Here is a 19,030-nt window from a genome sequence, read left to right as displayed (position 1 = left end):
CGCGCCTTCGCAGGCTCTTCATATTGCAAGGACGTTCATCCCGACGAGCTTGAGCGAGAGCGACCCTTGATTAAATTCCAACGGCGAAATAAGAGGCGGTTTAACACTCGTTGAGTTCGCTATCGCGCCTCGTAGTGTCGCCACCAACTTCCTTTCGTTTTCTTTCGATTCGATGTACTTCGCGAATAACATATATCACTTAAAAGCAAATACAGAAATGCCACTAACCGCAAACTAATGATGCGAAAGTGTAAAATATCAATTGATGAATAAAGTTTCTTCGAAGACTAATTAATTTATAAAAACAGGCAGTGTCAAGACTGGTCATCAATCAAAGACCATAATACGTATACACCTACGCGTGGGAAGTCGCAAAACCTCCGTAATTAGTTTGTTCATGGAGCTAATAATTGCGAAGCTCAAGATGGAGCTCGTCCAAATTTTCGCCGTATGCTGTTCAGTATTCTAACATTGAATGTCATTAGTGGTATTCTGAGCGAATACTAGGCAACTAAATTACGAGTTTTTAGCGAAAAAAACAAAGACTCTCCCGACAGACACGATACAGCCGCTGTGCGATAATTAACCATTGGCAAATACTCGGCATTCTGCTGGAGCGGGGTGAGCGAGGGAATGAGGAAATTCGACTGTGCGCTGTGGAATGCAACACGCAGTGCCAATCTAGCGTTCTAAAGCAAATACGAGCGGCGTATATAGTATTGCAATCTACTTTACTCGAGCTCCCCTTGAGCTGTCGCGTCCCCATGGTCTGATACCTCGATGCGACGCATATCTCGCGCCGAAAAATTTATTACTCAATGTGACTTTATGACTTTGAACGGAATTTTTTCTATTTTTCTAAGCTTTTCAATTATTAATTAAACTAGGATTGCTACTGCTAATGCGAAACGATATTTACCGATGTTTAGTTACAAGCAGTAGGTGAATACGATTTGGCTTATTGATCATGCGCAAAATTAGTCTCGCAATTCAACATTAATGATATTGAATCATCACTGCTTGCGGCTTAAGCCAGTCTACGTGAGCTACTGGTACGATGCAGGTGAACGTGCATGTACGTATCGCGCATAACACTATTGATTTAATCCAACAAATACAATATCGTGCTTGAATGATCATTTTATCATCGACAGCGATAAGTAGGATACGTCGGACACTGACTATATCACGGTAAATTGATACTTATACACAATTATTTCACAAAGTCTATAGCACAGTATTTGATAATCTCACCTGTTTGACGTAAACAAATTTAAAAATTGGGATAATCTGACTACCGATGTGCAATCGGATGTAATTAAACTGTGGAAACGTCATAAAAATTTACAATTTTCCGGCTATCCGGCTGTAACGATTTTCTGTCAGCTATGGCGAAATACATTTCGGTGACTAAAAATCGAAAGAAAAGTCATGCGCGCATATTCTACTTTTCAATACTCTTTGAAGGAAGTAAAGCGATTTCGACTAGTTTGCACAGATCCCACATATGGAAATGTCATATTGTACTTTGAATATGATCGGTTTCTTATATTTTTGCGACTGCATCTTTCTTCGTTCCTACGACACCACGGATATCCGAGGAAAAAGAATATCTTATGAACGCTCGAGTGCATCCATCAAAAAAGCTGAAGTGTAGCCCCTTGGGAAATCGTGTGAACTTGAACGCGTTTCACGTGAGCCGAGTGCCAGCAAGTATCGCTTATCGCAAGCGATGAAGATTTTAGACAGTTTATCTTATTTTGTTTTATTTCAGGTAACATTACAACAGCAATCTCTTACTTTTCTTCAAAGATTTGACGTTAAAGTTAAATCATTTTTGCAAGCTTTACTCTGAAAATATAATTTTCTTAAAAGTATCTAATGAAATTTATCTTGACTTACCTGCATCGTAACAGCAAAATTATTTACATGTCTTTTGTGACAAATAAAGGATACAAAGCAAAATCATGAAAATAAAAACAAAAATTCTTTCTTACCTGAAATTGAAAAAATATAATGTCAGATTGAACTTTCAGCAAATTTTCAAAATACAAAATTGAAATATGAAATATTTAACATGTGCTTATACAACGTGAATAGTAGGAAAAGTTTTACGAGCCATGAGAGAGCAATAATGTGGACAATGATTCATTGATTAAATTTATTAGCATCAAAACATAATCATAACATAAATAATTATTAAAGTTTATTTACAGTAATCGAAGTTAATATATTAATCAATTGAATAATAAAGTTTAATAAAGATGAGAGCTACTTAGGAATAAAAACAGAAATTTCATAAGTATGATAACAATTATATATAACGAATATGCCTGTATACACGGTTCTTACAACAATTCCTATATTCAATAATCTGTTCTAGCCTAGCCGCAAGGTCAAGCACCAGCTTTTGACGGATGCCCGAATCTCGGGTTCATTATAATCAAATCATTTCTTTTTCAACGAATCTCCTTTCGCCTACGTACATTATACAATAGAATATGTATATTACTTTTATCTTTATTTATAATATAATATATTAACATTATTTCTCTGTCACTCTCTCTACAATTGGTAAATTAATGATCATAAGTAATGGTGCTTAGCTTAAATTTTCATGATTATTCAAAAGAAGACGGCACCCGAAACCTTTCTTATAAATGGTATTATATATATTTGTTTATTGTTATAAATCATTGCTCTCTTCCGAAATACATAATCAATCTTTGCACAATTACAAACACTATTGACATACAATAGACTGTATATATTTATCTTTACAACTGTAGCCTATATCTGGATGGCAAGTTATTTGTATCGATATCGTAATAGTTTTACTCAATGGCATAAAAGAACACCCTTTCTTTCAATCTTATCAGTTTTCTTAACTTTAATTAAAGTTTTGAAACAAGTGAGGAATCATAGTCTTGAATTCTCTCAAAGTTGAAGAGTGATTTGTCAAAAATCGTGGCAGTAAGAATGGTAGTATAGCAATAGTAAGTGTAGGTAGAAATGTATCAAATTCTTATACTTCATCGAATGTAGATAGTGCGATTTTTATTGACAGAACTATGAGCAATCAGGTCCACTCTTCCTGCCGGCACCGAGTGCCAAAAGCATCATACGCGAACGCGCAAATGCTCGATGAAACGCAGTGAAAGCTTCCTCATTACGCGCTCAATGCAAACGAAAGAGGGTAGAACTCGTGTCGCTTTTTATTATTTGACCAGACGGGCCAGCAATAGTGGCCACAAAACAGCGTTGAAAAAGTACCATTATACCAACTAGATTCAGCAAATAACAGCGGGACGCGCATTATTGACGTTTCCGTGGGGCATCGAATATGGCTGTTTTTTTTGTCTCGGCAATTCTTTTTTCTCTCCGCGTGTGCGCGCATACTCGCGTGGTTCCTGCTGTACGCGCTTTTTGGTCCACGCTTGTTATGAGTTTCCGGACGGCAGCAGTGGCAGCTTTCCGTTTATTTAATGATCGACAAGCAAGTCGCAACTACTTTTCAACGATGCTTGCCAATAATAATAAACCGCGTATAAAACCGTGTAAATATTTAATAAATGTTTTTCTTTGCGTTGCATTATGCTCATTCTGCAATAGCATCCTCTCTGACACAAGAGGGACAAAGAGCACATATTTCAGTACGTTCTAGTTTTTGACTATTGAAACCACGCTCTCCGATGAAATTTGCATTTTGTGCAAGTACTTTCAGTAAATTGGATCTTGATGCGTGGCTTAACGAATATAAAATAATCCTTTGATGTTTCGCGTGATTAAACGATTTCGTAATGAAATAGTCGTTTTACGATAAAATTTTACTTGCCTTTTTTCTCTAAATTCACGATAAACCCTCTATCTACCTCGTAAACTTGAATAATCATTTTATTGGGATTATCCATACATAAGCGAAAACGGCAAGTGAAATGTCAAATCTTTACACGCATATCGGCTCTAAATGGGCCATAAATTACACGAGGGAAAAGGTCTTGTAAAAGTGAGATCTAAAAGGCAACCTTTTGAATTTTTCCACATGGCGCGGGCTGCTTTCATTATTTCGCACACGAGATTCCAAAGTCGCAGTCACGAAAGGTAAACTCTTGCTGCCGTAAAACGCTGAGACACGCGTCGACGCTTTTACGACTGACAGCGATGAAACTTTCATCTCGTTTCGTCGCCTCGGACGTATAAGTCCCCCCCAAGTCGATGCTACCTACTAGTGCGTCTCGCTTCGATCAGTCTTTATGTAGACGGATCGCCTATCTGGTTATTCTCGCTTATTTTTCCGAATGGATTTTTCGCGTGTACCGGAAAACGAGAAAGACAGATTTTATCTCGTGATGAGGGGCTGGTCGCATACTTTTACCCGACTCACATGCTGATTGCGTAGCCAACGTTAAAGAATTGTTTGAGTCGAGACCTGATCTTGATATACTATTAACCAATAAATAATTTTTTTGTTCGCCATAGAATACGATTGGAAGCGCAAGTAACGCTCTTAATAAAAAATGGGAAATTGCAGGAATCGTAGCAGATATTTGAGAATGAGATTACATCAACAAATACATTATAATCAATGAGATAGGGACACAAGTTCAATATTCGTAATGCAAGCTTTTTGAAAAAAAAACATAACATAATTAGGGAAAAGGACGATAAATTAATTTTACTGTCAAACAGCGAAGAAGAGATGGAATTGACAGTGACAAGTTCGGTGGAATCTCAATCGAGAAGAATACAATTTCAACATGAAAATAAAAAACAAGTAACATTCGATACGCAAAAAGATAAAAAATCAAAAGACTAAATAGTTTCACTGAAGATGAAAAAACTGAAGAAAACGGAATGGCTGGAATTAAAAAAACAATTAGAAAATTCCATAGAAAACGATTGTCTACTGGTCTTTACGAACACAGACACTTGATAAATATAATGATCTATCTTAGTAGCAACGAAAAATGGTTATATGAAGTATACCTCAATGGACACAATTGATTTCAAGGTGATAATATTAGAAATGTATGTCTTCGACAAATAACTTACGCAATTCAATAGAATAATCCTTATGCGTATTATTATAATATTAAACAATCTTAGTAGTTATGGAAAAACTTATAATTTATCAAGTTAGAAGAAATGAAATTGGTTAATGCTTGAAAAATTTACATAATATATTAAAAAAGAAATTACGTAAAAAAAATTATTTAGCTGTAATATCAGAGCCTGGAGTTACAACTAAACACTTTTTTTACCTAATTTTTTTGCTGTATGGCAGTATAATTAATTTTCTCTTGTTAGTAGACTTCCTTATTCTGTTTTGTTTTGATAATGTATTTGTTAATTTAACTTCGTTATCTCTCGAATATCTGCTATTTCTTGCAACTCTCCATCTTATATTAAGAGCGTTATTTACGTTTCTTGATCGTATTCCATGGCTAATAGAAAAGTTTGTATTCTTTATTGATTGATAATAAGTTAGGTCAAACATGCGTTTTAAACAACTCCTCAATTTTGACTATACAACTAGCATATGAATTAGGTAAATATATAGACTTAAAAAACATACTACCCAAACCTCCACCACGCGATAAAGCCTCTGCTTTTCTCTTTTTCTAGCACGCTGATTCAAGAGAAATGTTTAATAAAAGTGAAAAATCCATTCAAAAAAATAAGCACATCAGCCGGACAGGAGATCCGTTTGCATAGAGTCTAACCAAGACGAGATACACTAGCAGGTAGTACCGGCTTGGGGGACTTATTCGTCCGGGGTAACGGAAGAATAGGTCCTATACAGACAAGTTTTCTTCGTGACACTCATCATACGACAAGCCAACTCTTCGACAGCAGTGACGTTTTTGTAGGTCTTTGTTGTGATGAAATAAAGAAAAGTGGCGGTGTTTGTGGCGGAGGGATATACGCCCAAGTTTTGACGTTCAGTTTTTCAAGCACAAAAAATCGCAGTCGAAGACGCCGTACACAACACAGCATTATCGCCAGGACAAGTCGCTTTCATGATACTAAATAACTACAATCATTTTATTGATATTACATCATTTCTGGAATAACATTATATTTGACGATGATAATTTTCAGAAAGCTTATAAATCAAATGATGGTCCATTGAATTTCAGCCTTACACTCAACGTCGTCATATGAATAATATCAGCAAAATGTTTAATAAAAGTGAAAAAATATTACTATCTCTATTTTACAAACAATTTCAATTGCATGCGCTTATACTCGAATGCATGAAAGCACATTTCTTATACTACAAATCTGTACAATTCATTTATTTTTTACATACGTTCGATAAAAACTTGTTCGCAACCTCTTGCTGTCAGGATAGTCCTTTTTCTATGATCACTGTAGGTACTTACACCAACATGATTGAAATAAGTAGTAGCAGTGAATAATTTTCGTTCGCTTGCAAGGGTTAATTTTCAAATCATTTCACTATGCATTGCAGATTTCGATACTGTGATTGGCAGCAATATAACTCATTTCACTTACTACATTTCGATAAAAATGAGACAATGGTTATATCTCGTTCAGAACATCAAGTAAATATCCATATAAAAAGACTTGCTATAGCTATCCAGCCTTCTTTTTTCTTTTCATTTTATTTTGGCTTTCTTCGGCTCTTTTAACATCCCCTTTACGGATCGACCCTAGAGTTGCAGTAACGCTAGTGCAGTACTTGAGATCGGCGTGCCGCGGGGCGATAAAGGGAAGGAACTCGTCGTCGTAGTTCGTACTTTCATTCGCCCAAGCATCTTACGAGAGCGCCGGCGCCGAGCGATCGTTGGTCTTTGTTTTGCGCAGCTTCACTGTCGCGAAAATGTTGGTCCTAAAAGAAAGTTGCCGCGTTTCACACGTCTACACTGGAAATCACGGCTACTAATCGTAAAGGGATACGTGCTGTTACTGTTCTCTCTTTCTCTCGCTCTTTCTCTCTTTTCCGTACACTCTAAACAGGAATAATATACTTTGAATGATCACTCGACAAATGATACGTAAAATAAAAGCACTGCGAAGATTTATTTTTATCGTTTCAAGTACAGTCGAAGCTTTTAAGTAACTAAGAAGTAAATTCTATTTGTTGTCAGATTTATATCCTCTTAGAAAGAACGAGCACCGCAGAGAAAAATCGAATACTCTTAAATGAGCTTAAAACAACTGTCGATACATACGTGGTTGTTCTTTTCCGATTTCAGTGTCAGTGCGTGACGCAAGCTCATTGCGAAGCGGGCACGTAATGATGGCCAACTCAAAGCGAGTCCAGCCGTTCATGCTGGACTATAAGCCCTCGAGCCTCGGACAACAATTATCAAGCGTATGCGAGAGCGTTGGCTAAGCAAATTCAAGCGAACTTGCCAACAGAACAACTTTCGCAATTTCGACCTATTTGCCCATCATATTTCACTCGACTTGCGCTCTCGGCTTAACTCGGAAGCTACCATGGAAATTCGATAAATAAATAATCCAAAGTAGTGTCCGTAGTGGCTCCAAATGAGAGAGGGAGAGAGAGAGAGAGAGAGAGAGAGACAGAGAGAGAGAGAGAAAGAATGAGAGAAAGAGAGAGAAACGAAGTAGACGTGGCTCAAGCTGCATGATGCTGCTGCTGCTGCTGGTACTACTAGCACATATACAGTTTCAAAAATTATATCGTTGCACATAAAAAAGAAAGGGCTTAGTTTACATAGAGATAGACGAGGCAATTTGTAAACTTAACCCATTTGTTTTGTTATATATCTTCTATACATATATATTTATTGCATATATTTTACAAGATACAAACAACATAACCACGAATACAAAAACCAAACTTAAAACCATTATGTTGATAATCACTTCGCCTAACAACTAAACGAAACGACTGGGCTAAAACAGGCAATACAACACATACATATGTATAGTTTCGAACAGAGTTTGATGAATTGAAGCTATAAAAAAATAAAAATGTATTATATATGTGATGAGAGTTACAAACAAAATGGAATGACAAAAGTCTTAAAAAACATACGTATAAAAACTAAAGAAATAAAGTAAAAACTAAAAAATCTAACAATAACGGGACAATGTTCACTGCTGTTTCTTTTTCTTCTTCTTGATGACGGACTGATCGACGCCCCACAGGTCGTACCAAGGTCCGTAAGTCTTCTTATTTCGGTCTCCTCTCTCGCTATCTCGTCTGAGCTTGGTTCTGGGTAACAACGTTTTCTCCGCAACTGCTTGATCTTTCACAATTATACAGCTGTAAGTTGACTCTTCATCAGATGCTTCAGTTTCTGTGTATTGCTGATGATGAATCATCAGACCGTCATCGTCGTCGCCGTAAGTCTTCTTTCTACGATCATTTCTTTTAACTTGGCTGCTCTCTTTTAGTTCAGCAACGATCATACTTCTCTTGGCTTCCATACTGCGTTTTCTCTCATTTTCCAAGATAGCTTTTCTGGATACGTTGCCGACGAAGTATGATCTTTGTGCCTCGTGGTTTCTGGATGATCGGTACTCTTTTCGGTCGCTCATTTTAGGTCTCTCTGCTGGTGTCGGAGGGTCATCGAAGTAGTCAACATTTGTTTTGTCTGATAAGTGCATTCTTTCAGCTGGTTTAGGCTCGTCCGGAAGGGTCTGCTCAAGCCCATTGATTCGTTCGTTAGTTATGGTAGAGTCGCTATTTTTGCGTTCGAGACTACGATGAGATGGGTCTGGGCTGCCTTCAGAACTGGATTTTCTGGACTCATCACGTGACTTGGATCTCTCGTCTTTCGCATCTTTTGTCAACATTTTCGGGATATCGACGAGAGATCTGTGTTGCCATAAAGCCATACCTTCGAGTACTTCGGAATCTCTGCGGAATCTCCAAAAGCTCTTGGTTCTCTTCACCAATTTAGGACTTTTATTTTCTATGTCAAAAGTACGACCAGTTTGAATCAAATGCCCCATGGCTGTGCTTTGCCTTGGCAATATAGGTTTCATATCATTCTTTAGATTATTGTTATTATTATCATTTCTATCGATACTGGTGTCGCGCGAATGTGAGGTCTTTGGATACCCGTGCCGCTCGAGGATTTTACTCCTCTCTAATTTAGTCTCGAAATTGGACTCATATCCTCTATCTTTATCCACTAGCAGTGATTCATTTGAAAATCCCATAGTTGATGAATCTCCATAAATGTCTTCTTTGTAGAATCTGCGATCACGGTAGCGGGACTGGTCAGGTGGTCTTTCCGGTGCTTCTTGTGATGGTGGTCGTGGTCTCTCGAAACTACGATTATTGGTACGTTCAGCATTGCGCTTTCTTTCTGAATCCTTTTCGTATCTATCTCGATCAAATGACAAAGTAGACTGACGAGAGGAGGCTAAAGATTTATCGGTATAACGATCACGCTCGCGTTCGTTTGATCGCTGAACGGCTCTCTTGTTGCGCGTTTCTCGTTCATATTTCTCGTATGCGGCTGTAGATGGCTTAGAATCATCCCGTGTTCGCTCGAGAGTACTTTTGTTGTAATCTATGCTGCGCCTCTCAATAAATTTGGTTGGACTATGCTCTTTTGCGTACTTTTGAGCTGTCTGTTCAAGTTTCTGGGCTATTTGTTCAACTTTTCTACCAGTTTCCGGAATGGTTTCGTCGTCTGATTCTGATGATTGCGATGGCGATGAATCACTGGTTTTCTCATTATCGTATTTGGAATCGTTATCTCGACTGTAATTGTCATTGTTATGATTGTCATAATACTTTTTATTTTCATATTTCTCTGAACGATACTCAATGCTCACATTGTAGCTCTCATCTTCTTCCTCCTCGACGTCTACTTCCACTTCTATCTCGTCATCCTCTGTTTCAATTTCACGTCTTTCGTGTCTTGACCTTTCCTCCTCTCTATCAGATCGACGGTTATATCCTCTATTTGTGTTGCCATGATCTTCGCTGGATGAAAATTTGCCACCATTTCTATCTGAGTTTGAAATTCTAGCCACCGATCTTGTATTCTCGTACTCGTTCTTCAAATTATTCTCTTGTTGTTGTTGCTGTTGCTGCTTTCGCTCCTTCTTAGTAGGTCCAGCTGAATCATTTTCGGAGTTGCGCATGTTTCTACGTTCTTCGGACTTTGCGTTTTCGTTTTTGTTGACGGTGGCACTGGCATCGGACCAATACTCCGTCATACTGCTACGATAGATGTGCCAAGATTTTTCATCACGTGGAATTGTTTTCCACGAGTCGTTCTCCCAGTCCTTGTTTTCGGACGAGCTCTTGATCTTAACCTCCTCCTTGCTGTTGCTTGACTTGTGTTTGGACTGCTTGGTGGGTCGGTCTGCTGCCTTGCGTCGTCTTAGTCTGTTTTATGGGGAGTTGGGTCGTGTGAACGAAAGAAAAGAGAACAAAAAAAAAACAAAAGAAAACGAACGGGTGCGAAAGATGATAGATGAGTGATAGTCGAGGAAAATACTGAAATTTTTTGGAGTGAATCCTCTACATTGTATATTTGAAAAAAATAAAAATAATTAGGTACGCTATCAAAATATCTAACGCTAAAACTAAACAAGAAATTGATACGTAGGTTATGCTAAAACAAAAAATATCTACTTTAATATAAAACGTAAAATAATATCTTACATTCGCTGCAATGAAAAGTAAATATTTATAATTCGAATAATATCATTTTTATTCGATTTGTAAGTCATAGATCTATGAAAATGTTTTATTGCGAGATAACTGAATGAAATTTCACTCGAAAAAATTTATCGGCAGAAGAAAAGAAAGAGGACATAGAGAGAAATGGAGAATTCGATAGTGCCAAAAGACCAAGCACCAGACAATATAAAGACGCTACGTGCCAAGTTGAGGTAGGACAGGTTTACGTTTTTTTATTTTAGTCTCTGGAAGGAAAACAGTTTTGGTGGTCTTTAAGAGGAGCCATAGTGAAGAGAATAGAAAGAAGAGACGGGGACCGAAGGTCAGTAAAGTCCACCACCGTCGCATTTAATTCCATCGATCGCAGTAACGCATGCGGAATCTACAAAGAACGAAAGAAAAAAACAAAACAAAACGTAATCCAAAGAGTAAAAGCTCCTCCGAAATAACAACAGTAGAACGGGAGAAGAGTTCTTGTTTTATGTAATGCTACTTCATTAAACATAAGGCTCACACCCTTTGTTCGTTTCATATTATAAGAATGCTACAAAAGACAAGACGTTTTAAGTGCTGAGCACGAGTTGACTCTGAAGCTAGGTTTATTATTACATTCAAAGTTAGCCAGTAATATTGCCAAAGGGGACTTTTATTCAATAGTCATGCAATTTAAGTCTTCACGTTGCTCGAAAAAGCAATCAATTGAAATATTTTTATTTTAAAAATTCGACTTCGATTCCAACCGTAAAGACTTTCATTGCATTCATTGGAAAAAACGAAATAAAATGATTGCTATAACATTACAAAGTAAAATTACTATATTTACATACTTCCAATACTAAACTAAATATAGATTCATGTGGTATATTTGACAAAATGAAGCTTCAAAATAAATAGAGCAGACAATTGCAATTTTTTATACAAAGCTTGCGTTAACATGCTGATCCGATCATTAGGCTATGAAATGAAGCAGCTACTAAGGGGGCTATTAAATGAAACTTGAAATTTTAATTGAGAAAACCCGAGCTTCCCGTTCGAGTAGATAAGATACTGAAGGAGCTCGCTCGAAATTCAACCGCTCGACCTCTTGTTACTTGTTACCTTTTTTTCAACATTCCCACCTGATTCAAAGAACATTTTCCACTTTCATTCGCAATGACTCTGTACGATGACGTAGGGAATAGAAAAAAGTAAAGGTAACATAAGGTAGAGGCAGCTTAAAATTTGAACAAGCTCCAGCATGCCGATCCCCGATGACTCTCACCTCATGGCCTCATCGTCGCTGTAATCGATGTCCGGCTGGACGGGTGGTTCATTGGAGAAACCACTGTCGTTGCTACTGTGCAACGAGGTAACTGCTTGGGGCGGCGGCACTGGTGGCACCGGTGGCTGCACTCGTCGTCCGGTTCCAACGCCACCCGCTAGCAACGTCGGCAACGTTCCAGTTGGACGGATCTGTCGGAGAAAAGAGAGAAAAAAAAATACGAGCACATGCATATATAGTAGTGCTTCGTTTACTCTTTGGTGAGCCGGTGCTCTATTTTTCGCTCTGGACTGCGTGGAATTGTGCCTACTGCGCTTAACATGCTGATTTTTACGAGGATTTCCTTTTGACGTTTTTCATTCTTTTATGCTTTATTTTCTTTTTATTTGGCTCTGGCAAATTTTTCATCGGTAATTGAATTATCTTCTATTGGAGCAATGTTATGATTTCTCGATTCGAAATGGAATAATATCGTTCTTGCGTGCAAGCATTAAGAAACTGAGCCAAAAGTCAAACAAAACAATTTTATGATACTCACTTTGCTTTGTCGATTGGACGGATTAGCGATATTGTGTGAGCTGCTGCTTTTGGCGACGCTATTAGTTATGGCAGTGCTACCATTGGACGTAGTGCCATTGTGATTAGCGTGTCCGTTACTCTCCCCGTTGTTGTTATTACTGCCGCCACTATTCTCATCGTTGTTGGGTATTGGTGGTCGGGATGGAGGCGGCTTACTAGGTGGCATCCCCTTCAAGTCTGGACCTTTGCTCGAGCTGCTGCGACCCAGTGATTTCAGTAACACATTGTTCTCGATTATGTTATCGAGCCAACGAATAACCGGATTAAGCGCGTCTCTTTTGTTTTCCAATCGCGATGAAAATTCGGTGTACCGGTTTTGTCAACTAACATTTCACCCGACGCTTAAAATATGTTATCTTCGCATAGAACACAATGTGAATAGGAAAATTGCTGTCGGTTAGTGCAGGCGATGGAAAACTAAATTGGTAGCTGTTGTTGGCTTACCCTAGTGCTTCGTCGATGATAATTTCAGTGTAAGCCAAGGGGAACCATCCGGAGCATTGAGTGCGCAGATTCTCGCCGAACTGCCAACCCTTTTGTCGATCGCCTTTGCGCGCGTGAAACAAAGAGTCAGTAATTGTAAGCACTTCATCGGTATACACCGTCGAACAATAACCGTTTATTAGCGCTCAGCGCGGATAAATCAATACGCAATTTTGAGCTCAACCGAAATAATAATCAACGCGTTAATTTAGACGCGGAGAAGCCGTCGTTAATGCGCGGCTGAACGAACTCGGTTTTCACTACTGCGACAAAGAAATGATCGATTTGATAGTTGCTCCGCTGAATTGCTTGCTAATAAAGCTACGAGCGTCCGAGCAACGAGGCGCAATAGGCATATCGGCTCAAGGGATACTTACCCATGAGCGCAATGAGATCACCCTCGTGGAAGCTGAGCTGATTCTCGCCGGAGCTGAGGTAGGCAAAGAGAGCTCGGGCGAGAGGCGCTTCCGCCCAGCCGCCAGCGATCAAACCGGCACTTATGCCACCGCTGTTGCGGCTCACCGGCGCCATGGATCGTGGTCGTGGCGGGGTGTCCGGCACCTCTGCACAGCGCGTAAAAAGCGATACTTCGTTAGCTTGCAGCCGCTCGCTTTGGCACTTCTTTCCAGCGGACTTTACGAGTTTCATCATTTATTCGTTCAATTACGTGAGCAGTGACCAGCGGGAGTTCGAGGACAAGAATAACAAAATATGCCGAGTACTCGACGTAGGACGAGCAAACTAACGTTCGTCACGTGTACTTTTACGGCGCGTTGTCGGCAGGCACACTCGGAAGCGAAAGCGAGGTAGCGCGTGTGAGGATCTGCAGTCTCGATGCAAATTTGCGCACTAAGACAGAACGCTCGTCTAGACGGGGTAGTTGCTCCGTCCCCTCTGGTAATAATAATTTGCCCAGAGCCGACGAACGATAACGAAGGTGTATTAACGCTCTCGAGAATCAGACGCTATTACGGCGGCGAAGGGGTGAGGAGGCGACAGTGGGTGGGGCCTCATTCACTTTGACGCCGCGAAATTGTATATGCACGCGCTCGGCTCAAGTGACGAGCTAAGCCTGGAGACTCTCAATTAAGTTTGTTGGGCGTTCTCTATCTGGTAAACACGTTTAAAACGACTCTTTACATTCGAATTTCCTGTATGTTCTCATCCAATTGACTCTCTTATACAATTGATTAAGGCCGTTCGTTCGCTTTGTAAAAGTTTACGAAATTTACTTAATTATCGCATACAATTGGTCAATATAATATTCACGTTGCTGAGTGGAAAAGGGATTTTATCGGATTGATTGTCAGTGCATGAATAATTTTCAAAGAAATATCAAATTCATTAAAGTCGAAAGTTTCTTCTTCGGCTTTCATCGATTTCATTTAATCAGATTAATTGGATTGCGCTCTCAAGGACACAGTCAAACAATATTTTAATAAATTTACGAAAAGCTTCATAGCTATTCAGCGAGCATCACGAGAGCCAAGGGGAAAAGTTTGAAGCGGAAATTCGCGGAAAATATTTTTTCACTGATTGAATATCGAAGCGTCGAATATCAGCTATGTTGCTTTTTTTCGCGAGCTTTCAGTTCGCCCGATCCAACAATTTTTATTTTTGCTTTTGACCCATCGATATTGAACTCTTCAGCAAAGTTAATTACGCATATGTGCGCTCGAGCTTGTTAGTTAATCAAGAAAATCGATTAGAACACATGAAAAAATTGAGATGTAATTAATTTGTGCGCTTGAAAGCTTTGTATAACTGATTGTGAGTATCGTATAGAAATAAAAATTCTATAGAAATACGAATCTCTCTGCTCTTCAGTAATACTACAGCTCTACTGAGTATTTATAGAGAAAGTTGGTGTGAAATTAACAAAACATCATTGCATTACCAGGTCCCAGCGAGAGCGTAGAGGAGTGTATGTTGACCTCAGATCTAGCGCGCGACAGTGCAGCCTGCGAGTGACTGTTCGTATTGTTGTTAGCGTGGCTGTGAAGTCCAGCACTGGTCGACTGACTCTGGACTGGTCCCAGCCTGAGCTCTAGGCACGAGCTATCCATGCTACGGGTCTTGCGCAGCTGTGAGCTCATCGTCAATTCCGAGCCGCCGTTCTCCTCGTCTTCTGGCCAGAATGATACTTGCTGTCAAACAGAGTGCGCAGTTTGAGTGCCTTCTGCATCTTTTATGGATCATCTCCAGTCGAGCATTGAGAGCAATCGCTCACGGAGATGGATTAAAATTGTGGGTGAAAGTATTTTAACGATTGATTTTGATTATAGTAAGACAGCGTACAACACACGGCAAATGTATATTTGAAAACCGTTTGTCTCACAAGAATCTTCTTAAGGAATTAATAATTGTATTTCGTGAAACTCACTCTGAGTCGAGAAGCGAACATATCTTCGACGGCTTGGGGCAGGTACTCACGAGTGTTGGCTACCTCGCGCCACTCGTCCACTGATGGATGTAATGCCGCCAAGGCGACTTCGTGGAAGCTCGCATAATGTTTTGCAAGTGAGCATTGTCGCTCCAGCACAAAGCCATACCTCCTCCTCTCTTGCGTCATCGCCTATCGAAAGTTACGACAATATTCAACCGTTAAACTCGCTCGCCGATGCACAGAAGGTGCTTCTTTTTCCAAGCTAAGAATTTCTTTTGCACAAGGAAATTACAAAGCTAATGTTGGGAGCTTTGTCTCTGACGGAACTGTTTAGATTTCGCGAGTCAAAGAGTCAGTGCGTTACGGCTTGAGTGCGCTTAAAAAGAAAGAGGAAAGCAGGAAGGGAAACGGGAAAAACGTTTGTTGCGTCAAGAGTAGCTGGGAGGCGTGTCTCATACATTTTTGAGGCTCTGCTCGCAGAAGGCGTCGAGTTTGGATTTCTCTTCCTCGAGGATCTGCATGTTCTTGAGCTCCTTGTCCATGGCGAGGCCGCTCTTGCTTGCACCTCGCGACTTCTTGCGCTGCTTCTTCATCGTCGCGGCGGCCTTGCTATACGTCTCGCTACGCGTCTTGTGCTGTTGCAAAAATTTCTTTTGCTCGCTCTGCAAGCACAAAACAACGCCGTAAGCTCTCTCTCTCTCTCTCTCTCTCTCTCTCTCTCTCTGTCTGGCGGGTCTTTCTTTGTTTGAACATCATTTTCGCGACACGTGACACACTTACCTGAACAACCTTTGTGTCCTTCTCTAGATTCGTTTCCAGCGGCACCAGCAAATCCACGTAGAATGCTTTAAGCTGCAAATGATATATAATTCCATTAGTTTTGCTTGTTGTAAACCTTGCTTCGTTGTTCTTTTTATATCAGAATTTTCATTGTAAATACAACAAGACCGACACGCGAAACAAAGAGAATTACATTTGTTCTCTCTCACATTAGGTCGATAAACTTGAATGCAAGTGTACATGTCACGCTAAATGTTTGCAAGAGCACTTTGCAGCTGCGTCAGACTCCATCTAGGTTAATTGCCGAGAAGATATAATGACACACCATGTCGTAAGATTTTACCCATTTACAGAGTTAAATAATAACGTCTTCCTAATAAACCATCGCACGCTAATTATTTAATATCATTATTTACATTCGCGGAGCAATACAGTAAAAAAACAATTTCCAGCTCTCTAATATTCGACGGTACAACAACAAACCAGTTCTATATATCAACCAGAATCTTCTGATTTGCAGGATCACGGATGGCGCAGTAACTCTCGCGTGTAAAAATTTTTACGTATTCAAACAGATGCAGAGGTTCTCGTACAGGCTAGTTTAACACTGCGCGAATAACAAAATAAAAAAAGATCGTGGCAGGCGGCACAAATTGAAAATGTTTTCCCATTATAAAATAACGAAGTGCTCGGCGTTTGCACACGTCACTGGCCCACACGTGCGTATCAGGTAAATCCAATAAGCCACCCCTCCACGCACACTGTTTTCGGATCAGTAGATCGCTCTTTTCCATTCTCGCTTTCGGTTTAATGAACATTGATTAGAGCCCTAGAGTTGGCGTTGCAGCATTCGCACTCGAATATTGCAGTGTCGGCGCCGTATGTCTGTCTGGACTTCGGGGCTTTGTACTCGGCTCTTTTATACTAGTATGCACCTTTTGTATTGGCATGTGCAATTTTTTTTCTGATCATTTTATAGAAGGAGATTTTTAAATGACGTTCATTAATACAGTTAATTAAAAAATAAGGATGAATTAACATTTTCTGCTGATCTACAATTGGCATCATAACAGTAGTTACGGCAAAAATTTACATCTGTATGTATTCTATGCTTGATTAACTTAAAAAAACGAGTGGATGTTGCATTAATGTTTCTATCAATTCCAATTGGATCGTTGAATAATGTTAAAAATGGCCATTTCCCTGAAATTCTCTTAAATATAACTTCTACGAAGCATGAGCCATTGCTTTTTGCTTACTGTAATAAATTAACGAAATTTCATGCAAATTAACATTGAATTTTTATAAGCCACTTTGGGACGACCCCTAAGACCGTTTCGAGAGCACGTAAAAGGGAATGAAAACACCCCCGATATTCCGCCTCGTTTCGCAGAGCAAGGATTTACATGGGTTGAATCCTGTTTGACGAAAGGTAGCCAGTTTCTTTTCACGATACGTTTTGTCACGAACTTTTTTCAGTTTAAAAGATAAAGTCTTGAAATTGTATTCTTCCAGCAAGAAGTGAATTTTTCAGTGCTTTCAGTTAATTCTTCGTTATTACTAAGTTCAAAGAAATAATTTGTTGCGCTCGAAACATTGAAAAAATTTGATATCTTAATAATATTGACTTTGCTCTAAACTACATCCTGAAGTCATATTAAGTTTTGAAAGTAATCATAGTGACATCATAAAAAATTTCTCGGTTCAAAAACCAGTCGCAGAGCAAATATACCCGTAAACGTGTATCCTTTGCATTGCGTATCTCTGCAAATTTGTACAAGAGTTAGCGCTGTGTGTCCTTTACACATTTTTTTACATAGACTGCTTTTCCCTAGGCTCCAATATGTTTCTCTTGGAGCTACGGCTTTTTTTACTTTTCTACGGCTAACACTCGTTTGATAACGCCTTTACATTATCTGCGCACTGTTGTAATTGAGTTTGCTGTTCGGTTTGTTACTTATAACACACCGGATATCCAATGAGGATAAATATATATATATATATATATATATATATATATATATATAGATTTACTCATTTCTACATTTATCTAAAATTACTAATAATAATTTCATGAACTGCTTTTCCCGATTGCGTAGAAAGACGAGAGCAAATATTCTCACGAACGTCGAGCTTGAGACTCGGTGCGTACTGTAATTAGATCATTTTGCTGTTTAACCATAGTAAAAGAAGAAAGTAGGCACGTACAATTTACTCGCAAGTCCAAGTGGTCGGTCCGACAGATAAATAAGAACTGGCTGGCTTCCAACGCTGCGGAAAAACCGCAATTCTCATGTCTCTCTGGAAGAGCTTCTTCTTTCACAGAAAGTATCGAGGCTAAGCTTCATTAATTTATGAACGCTGGTCTCGCGTACTTTCGTTTTCGAAGGAATCGGTCGATTGATGGTATTTAAAGCCCGCGCGGAAGCTTTAAAAACGAATCCCTTTCTTTTTTCATTTTAATGGAGCTGCTACCCTATCGCTACAGCTGAAAGAAATATTGAGGTTGCGAATTAACTGCTAAATGCAATTTTACGGGGCTTCGGGTAGTCCTTTATTCAAAGGCACCACTGATCTTTGGTATTCAAATTAAGCCGCGGAATTAAGATGAGCTTGTGTATTCGCTGAATGCAAATCAAGCATTCGAATGAAATGAGTTTATTAAGAAAATTTTAAATACTGAGAGGGTTCCTTAATGTTTTATAAATAAGAAAGAAGCATCTCATAACATTTTCAATATTCACTGCAACTCATGTATATAATTTACGAATAACGACGTACTTGATAATATTTACTTAAATTCTATGTATTATTAGAGTTTGCATTAGAGTTATATTTAGAGAGATATTTAGAGTTTATGAATTACAATATTTTGGCAAAAACTTTGGCAACAATC

The 19,030-nt window shown here is 39.1% G+C and overlaps 1 protein-coding gene across 1 annotated transcript in view; it reads right to left on the bottom strand.

Annotated features, from left to right (window-relative positions):
• Positions 1-7,708: 7,708 nt before the first annotated feature.
• Positions 7,709-19,030, bottom strand: part of LOC131667931 (trichohyalin) — an 80,906-nt gene continuing 69,584 nt past the window's right edge. The window contains exons 6-14 of the mRNA XM_058941707.1: positions 16,135-16,206; positions 15,813-16,016; positions 15,352-15,543; positions 14,866-15,115; positions 13,346-13,531; positions 12,930-13,032; positions 12,445-12,682; positions 11,907-12,097; positions 7,709-10,348 (exon numbers count right to left, since the gene is read on the bottom strand). Coding sequence (XP_058797690.1) covers positions 8,092-10,348; positions 11,907-12,097; positions 12,445-12,682; positions 12,930-13,032; positions 13,346-13,531; positions 14,866-15,115; positions 15,352-15,543; positions 15,813-16,016; positions 16,135-16,206 — 3,693 coding nt within the window. The 3' untranslated portion in view covers positions 7,709-8,091. The remainder of the gene's footprint in view (positions 10,349-11,906; positions 12,098-12,444; positions 12,683-12,929; positions 13,033-13,345; positions 13,532-14,865; positions 15,116-15,351; positions 15,544-15,812; positions 16,017-16,134; positions 16,207-19,030) is intronic.

This window comes from Phymastichus coffea, unplaced genomic scaffold, assembly GCF_024137745.1.
Source record: "Phymastichus coffea isolate CEN01 unplaced genomic scaffold, Cenicafe_Pcof_1.1 PCOF00072, whole genome shotgun sequence".
NCBI lineage: Eukaryota > Metazoa > Arthropoda > Insecta > Hymenoptera > Eulophidae > Phymastichus > Phymastichus coffea.
The sequence above is the reverse complement of the archived record's forward strand: the minus strand, read 5'-3'. Positions and strand labels throughout refer to the sequence as shown.